Source organism: Micropterus salmoides, unplaced genomic scaffold, assembly GCF_014851395.1.
Source record: "Micropterus salmoides isolate LMB-PRFRI ecotype aquatic unplaced genomic scaffold, ASM1485139v1 Ms_hic_scaffold_22, whole genome shotgun sequence".
Lineage (NCBI taxonomy): Eukaryota > Metazoa > Chordata > Actinopteri > Centrarchiformes > Centrarchidae > Micropterus > Micropterus salmoides.
Window position 1 is genome coordinate 5,800,282 of NW_024041373.1, and position 7,725 is coordinate 5,808,006.

Consider the following 7,725-nt stretch of genomic DNA (forward strand, 5'->3'; position numbering starts at 1 on the left):
TACTTATACTTTACTTGAGTATTTCCATTTTGTTATTTTACATGTCATCTCCACTACATTGTAAGTGTAAAATATTGTGCTTTTTACTCCACAAGATCTATTTGATAGCCACGCTTACTTTTTAGATTAAGAGCGTACATAGAAACATATATGATAAGCTTGTAAAACACACTGTTCAAAATGTCATCAGAGGATTCCAACCTTTTTGACTTGCCCTCACAAAAGAGCAGTTGGAGCCCTTTATCGCTAGATGTTAACAGTTCTGCCAAAGGCCGATATCCCTTCCTCAGATGGTCTCTGAAATTATGCAATATTCCACGAAAGAGCAAGATATGAGATGTATCTTGTGACTCTTTGGAGAGGCCCGATCCTTAGATTGGGAAACACTGAGCTAAACTACAGAACAGCATAGAAAGTAGTTAAAACTTGCTTCACCATCACCTGCTACTACAGTACGATACAGTATGATCTATTAATATCTTAATGTTTTATTTGTATGTAAGTGTGTCCCTCAAGCCCCCCCTTGTCTGCAGAATGGATACTTCTATGTTTGATACATTTTGCTGAAATTACTGTTGTACTTTTTTAAATGCAGGACATTTACTTGCAACAGAGTCTATCTCCAATCTAGTAAAGTGCTTTTACTTAAGTAAAGGATCTGACTGCTTCTTCCACCACTGGTTAATCCTCATATATACTTCCAAGTGGCTGTTCTCTGAGGATGGGGGTGTTTAGTGAGGGTCAATGTACGTTATCTCGGACTAAAGGATCATTATAATGCACAACGTCTTAAAAGATCTTATCCTGATGAAGCCTGAGCCACCAACTCATTCAACGGCCCTGGCTCCTACACATTTTCCATTTTAAAATTCCAGACCTCATTCCTCAGACCGCGCAGACGTATCACTCATCGCACTGTTTACAGCTGAACATTACAGGTCAGTTTCTGTGGTGATGTTTTTTTCGTGTTCATAATGAACTTTCAGAATCTGATTTTTCCTACGGTTCAGCTGTTCTTCCTTTGTTTGACAGGAGATGAGGATTCAGAGTCATGCTTCTCTCTAGAAAACTAACTGGTCATTGCTTTTACTGTGCACTGAGGACAAGCCCCCCCGAGGGCCCCCAAGCCAAGTAGTGTCACAAGACAGCTGGAGGTCTACTGCACCCATGACATGCTCCATCCCTCCAGAGTTTTCCCACTGGAGGAGGAAGACAGTAGCTGCGCTGCAACATCTGATGTTTATGTGAGAAACATGGGAACCAGGACTATGACACACTCGTCAGCAGTTGGTGTTTTTGATGAGCGGTCTAGATATCACACCACCATCTTCATACTGACATGTATAAGAAATCACAGCCAGAAGCTTTTTCAAAATGAATTTTATTGGGAGAACTACAAAAAAAATGTACAGTACAAAGTTAACAGTCTCACACTCAATTTGTAGTGAACTGATTCCCCCCAAAAATATTACAACTCTCGTTGTCTTTTTGTCCGTTTTGTTACATTCAAAAAGCTTTACTTCTGATAAAGTAGTCAAAAGTACATAGTGCGCATCCCCCTGTACCTACTATGTACAAACCAAACGTGTTTATCCACTTCTCTCTCCATCAAACTATCAAGACTCAGACTAGATTTCAATATCAAAATAAGAAAAACAAGAGCAAAAAAGGAACTTATAAGAGGAAGAGGGATTTAGAAAGGTTGCGGTTGTTTCCATCGAGAGTGTCTGAGTGGTAACAACCTTTGAAAAAAAAAAAATACAAAAAAAATTTCAGAATCCAACACTACATTCAGTTCAACCTGTGTATAAAAAGATGCCTGTGTAGGAAAATACTTTATTTGGTTAATTTTTAAAGGCATGTCAAGATGGTGAACCCCGTAGGCACTACACAATAATACTGGGGCACAAGGGATTGCTACATTCTTTAGCACGTGGCTGGAATCACAGTGTGACCTCGTGCAAACAAAGAGAAAGAACAAAAATACTTTTTGGTTAATTTATTGACTTGGATTCTTTGTCACTGAAGTCTGATCTAGATCAACAAAAGAAGTAAGGTTTGGACGGTCTGTACAACCACACTGTTTATACATTCTACAGAAACATCTAAAATAGGGATCCTCAAGAAGAAACAAAACAAAAGCCTTCTACAGCACTGACACAACCTCCGGAGCAAACAGCAATCACGCAAACTTTTAATAAACGTAAACAAGGAAACAAAATTAATGAAATAAATATCACATATGTTCTCTTAAATTAAGATTTTTTTTTTTTACTCATTTACAATAAAAATAACCAAGTGAAGTTCCAAAAAAAAAGGAGAAAAAAAAACAACAATATATATATTACTGTGAAAAGAACATACACTCCACTTTATGCAGATTAATAATGGCGATCATAATTTAAACATAAAAGAATATAGATCTATTGCTTCATCATACTTGATAAATACAGTATGGACACAAATTACCAATGTAGCCTATACTTTTTTCACAAGATAATAAATAAGTTAAATAGTCCATAGCCAGTTATGCACAGCTATGTAAATCACTCAAAAACAGCTAAAAAAATATATACTCAACCATCAGCAGTGATTTCCCCAAACAAACCCAACTCAAGAGTGCTTTTTCACCAAGCAACAAACTAGACTAACCAAACGAACCACTGGGTGGCGCTAGGAGAAGACAGGTCTGGAATGGAAGAAGCTTTCAGAGAGGAAAGGAAAAAAAAACAAACACTTTGATAAAGAAAAAAAAGAAAAAAAGTTACTTTGAGTCAAGGCATATTCTTGGCAGGATGAGAGGAAATCTGAAAACCGCTTACAGTCTCTTCTTCTTGTCAAGTCATGTTACCCACACATCTAATCCCAGGAAAAGTGTGGCTTGCCTGATAGAGCAAAAGGGAGAGGGGGCTACCATGAGCCCTTGGGCAAGGCACCGGTGGAATGCCTTCTGTTTGCTATCTAAGTTTTAATACAGCTATATTACATACAAGGAAAAAAAAAAAAAATACTAAACTAATGCCAGGTCAAGGACACTTTAAAATGTATGAAGCTTTATTGATCCCTGTGGATGAAACTCTACTCTCTTGCCCCCCTCCAGCGAGGTCAGAGTAGGGTCAGCACCCCTGGAGCTGCTAGGGATTCAATGTCTTGCGCAAAGGCACTTAAGCAGGGTGGTTGCTGCTGACACTGGGTAGATAGCCAGGGTTGAAGGGGTCTTAACAGAGATCCTCTGCTTCAAGGACAGTCTACCTCACTCACTGACAGCCCCTGGCTCCTCAACCACCCTGCCTCACCAGTCCATAAATCCATGTGAAAACAAAATATTATTAGTCATCTGAAATCGACAGCCTGCTGAAGATTGGCAAACGTCTTCCAGCGTCCAGACTCGGAGACTCGGAGCCGCTCAGGCTCCCGGTAGAGCTGAGGGACCCGCTCGCATAGCTCTCCCGGTCAGAGAGAGAGTCTGGTGGGCTGGGAGGAGGGTCGAACACGGGCGACTCGTTCAGGCGGCGCAGCGCTTGCAAGTGGCTCATGTTGTAGGTCGGAGGGGAGGGCGGGCACACGCTGCTCTGCATGTTCCCGTAGTAGGCACCGGTGGAGTGGTTGTTGGCGTAGCCGCCGGAGCTGTGCACGGCCAGCGGGGCCAGTAAGGCTTTTAAGTCCTGCCCGGGGAAAGAGAAGGCACTGTTGATGCAGGACATGGAGTTGGGAGAGAGGACCTCCTCGTAGAAGCTGGAGACGGAGGTGCAGGAGGAGGCGGTGGTGGGGGGCGGTGGTGTCCTGGACGTGGGGCTGTCGAGCAGGGGAGACTCGAGTCCGTGGTGGGTGGAGAAGCCGGAGAAGCTGAGGCTGTGGTGGAGCTTTGGTCTGTCTCTCTGGGTGTAGCTGAGCTGCTGCTGCTGCGGCGGCAGGACATCCCTGTGGCTGTAGCCGCACAGCTCGCGAGCAGACCTGGGCTCTCCCGCCTGCACGTTAGCGTTGGCGGCCGGGGCGGGCCGGCGCTCGTCAGCGTTGTGGATAAAATGGCAGCGTGGACCGTAAGGGCAGAAACCGATGGTGTGGAAGGTGCGGCACGGCTCCGTTTTGTACTTAGGGTGGCGGGACAGGCTCCTCAACTCGTGGTAGCCGTGAGCGAACTGACATTTCTCCCCGTACTTGCACGACCCGTTCTCCTCGAAGGGCCGGCACAGCTCCGTCTTGTAGCGGGTGGAGTTGATCTGAGAGCCGGGCTTCTGCTGCAGCACGCCCCGGTCACCGTTCTCGCTGTAAGCGCGATCGCGGAACTTGTTCTCCTTGTTCATGAGGGCCGTGGCGCTGTTGCTGCTCGGCGTGTTCTCCTTCAGGCTGCAGTAGGAGCCCATGGAGTATTTGTTGCCGTTGTTCATCGCCTCCACGTTGCTGGTCGAGTTTCTGCGGAAAAATCCCGGTGTGAAGGAGGAACTGCCGGAGCACGGAGTCGTGACCGGAGCCCCCACCGCTTTCTTGTCCAGCATGCTGTTGATGTGGAGGGCGTTCATGTTCATGCTTTTATCTTGCTGTAGGAAAGAAAAGACACGAGTAAGCAATGCACTTCAGGCGCAGATTATGTGAATATTTTGACCACATGGCGTGTTTAACACAACTCTGTTTGCCCACTTGTTGCAGCTGAACATGCTAACTTAACACCAAGGAAGTTAAAGCACGCTGCGGAGTTCTTCACCCTGAATGCAAAAAAACCCTCCCCACATCTTGTCAAACGTTTACCTTGTAAAGCATGTCCATGTCGTAGAAAGCAGACAAGACGGTCGCAGACATGTCTTTTCCCCAAGTTTGCTGCCGCACTCCCTCTTTCATGGAGGACCGACCAGGATCCTTGAATTCGACGGGCGGTAGTTTGTGCCACGACTGGTTTTGGTTGTGGAAAGGTTGCTTTAAAAGTGTGCAGTTTAAGTCCGCAGAAGAAGGAAAAACAGGGGATAAGTTTGTATTGTTGAGTTGTAGGCGGCTTTAGTTCCTCCCCTCGAGAAGCGCTGAACCAGAGTGCTTCACTGTGCGCTCGGGTCTTTTTGCGTGGGTATAAATGGCTGGCGGTGGCCAGGGAGGGGCGAAATGAAGTCGGTTTAAAGTTTTGCGAGGAGCCGCCTCCTCCCCTCCTCTCCGAAAAAACTTCCATTCACCGGTTGGCCGCCTATTCTTTACCACCACGCCTTGAAATCCAACCCCCCCGCCGCCTCCTCACGCCCCTCACAACTTTTTTCTCTCCTTCTAATCACACAACCAATTTTGTGGAAGTTGGTTTTTGCTTTTTGGCTCGACTCTCGCAGAGAAAGAATGTCGAACCATGAAGTGACGTCTACTATGCATGCAAGCTGTTCTCCAGCAAATTAACCCCCCCCCCACACACACACACACACAAACCCAGGTCATCTAATCAAGCAGTTTGTTGGGGATTGGGTGCCTTGCTCAAAAGCTCCATGACTGCATTTAAATGAAAGGGAAATGGTTCCTCAGACACCCAGTCTATCTCCAAGCAAAGGTCCTGGGGTTTGAGCCAGCCACCTACCAGTGACAAGGACACCCCTGTAGCCTGTGGACCACCACACTTTGGAAGCTGACACATGTATTTGTAATGGAAGGAAACTCTGCCTCTCCCTGTGGATGGGGCGAGACCACAAGTATGAGGGGAGAGGAGTCCAAGCAGAGTGCAGGACAATTTTTAGAATCCACCGGTTGCATAATCAGCTTCCACAGTGCAACAGCATCCTATTCCAGTCTACTACACATGGCAAAATAGACAGTTGGTGCCTACTACTGTGCTCACATGACCTACTTTTGTATCGTTTCAAATCTAAACTTTTAATTGTTGACTTCAGCTTCACTCCTAAAGCGCAGCGCATCATTACCAACACTACAGGGATAGACTTTGGTTCAATCTTTTTAAACCACTCCTAAGTTCCTCCCTAGCTTGTTTTTCCTAATCCCAGAGCCCAGACTGCAGGAATGTGGTTTCCATGGAGGTACGGCAGAGCAACACTGCCCCCCTGAGAGCAAAATGGGAATTGACTGGGAAGGAACTGGGGCGACACCTGCTGAGCAGAGCTGGTGCAAGATTTCAAGGCACATTCAGGCCCATTTGGCTGTAACACTGTCATCCTTTTATTGTGGAGGAGTTGTCTATTTGTGCCTCTGTCGTTTTGACAGGTTAGTGTAGAGTTCCAGGCACAGAGAAGCCTCCACATTCAGGGATGTTTTGGCCATTTTGAACAAAGCCACCCAGCTGCCGCAGCCTCTCCTTTGTAAAGTCAAAGAGTGCAGTGCGGTTGCAATAAGCCGCCCCCGTCTCAGCATGATGTAACCTTCCCAGGATGGCAGAATGTTCACATGAAAATGTCAAACTACTCCACTCTGCTCTTGGAGTTATGTGAAGTTTTAAAAAACCACAGCGGAAAGATTGCAGAGTTGGCAGCAGAGGACGGGGCTCTATATCAGGGCTCCACAAGGCAGATATTTTGGTCAGGAAGGGTGTAAAAACTTTGTGCAACACATATCAACAGAAATTGCCGGTTTCTGCGACACTGGTAAGCATTAAATCTTTTCCATATAGGCTCATAATTGGAAGAGTGGTTATAAAAAAGATTTCTTTCTGTGACATGATTCAGTACTCTCCTAAGTGCTGAATGGTATGGTAGAAGAAGCAGAGAGGGAGGTAAAAAAGGGAAAATAGCAATAAGCGAAAAACAAGTGACATAAGAGCCTGGAATCTACTACTACCAACCCTAAAATTAGGCTGAGGGCTGCCCCAGGACTGTTTGAGCTTCGCAAGTTGTGATAAATAGCTTAATGTTAAGGACAGACGCGGCGAGGCTCCTAAGAAATCCCTTGAACGTGTCCTCGTCCGCAGAAACCGCTCTCCCATCACACGGCTCTGTTTTTATTGGGGGATGTTGAGCTGTTCCAAAACATTACATCAGTTTTACTGTAACAGGGAACATGGCTACTAGGGAGGGAGGAGGGTCCAGCTGTAAGAGAGGGCAGCATGAATCAACACACACACAGTCTTACACATGTCCTTACACACACACACACACACACACACACACACACACACACACACACACACACACACACAGGACAGTAGTCCATTGTGCCGTCCTCTTAATTACATAACCAGGAAAAGTAGAGGGAAGCATAAAAACACAGTCCAATGGGAAGAATCCTGCAGTAAATTAAATATCACAGGAAAATAACACCTCGTATAAACATATAGTAGAAGTCAAAGCATATACTGAAATACAACTTTGGTGACGTGTCAGAGAAAACACTTGCTTTCACAATCCCATGCCTCGGCCATAAAGCTTGGTCGCTGCACAATCGCACCATTGAAGTTAATGTTTGAAGCTTTAGGCGCAGAGTTGTTTTGTCCCAACCTTAAATCCCTGGTAGATCTGGAGAAAGTAGAACGGCCTGTGTACTCAATACTGACACTGTTGAAGTTTGTCGTGTGACACAATCCCACTGATAAGAGAACAGTGCATCAAGTGTTGCTGAGCACAAGCTCGGGCTGAATTATTGTTATGGCTACACATCTGCCAGACTTCTCCACACACATTCACACAGTGTTAAAATTATTATTGTCTATTTTTTCCCTCTCTCCTGCCTCTTTACAAAATCATTAACATTAAAGCAGTACGACATTCGACTTTGTTTTTTCTTTCAGGGAAAACAGAACACTAGAATTCAAAA

The 7,725-nt window shown here is 45.3% G+C and overlaps 1 protein-coding gene across 1 annotated transcript; it reads right to left on the minus strand.

Annotated features, from left to right (window-relative positions):
* Nucleotides 1–1,363: 1,363 nt before the first annotated feature.
* zfp36l2 (zinc finger protein 36, C3H type-like 2) lies at nucleotides 1,364–5,053 on the minus strand. Its single transcript, XM_038737705.1, has 2 exons — nucleotides 4,747–5,053; nucleotides 1,364–4,538 (listed from the first exon to the last, which is right to left on the minus strand). The coding sequence occupies exons 1-2, from the start codon at nucleotides 4,834–4,836 to the stop codon at nucleotides 3,330–3,332; spliced, it is 1,299 nt and encodes a 432-aa protein (XP_038593633.1). The 5' UTR covers nucleotides 4,837–5,053; the 3' UTR covers nucleotides 1,364–3,329.
* Between the last annotated feature and the right edge of the window lie 2,672 nt (nucleotides 5,054–7,725).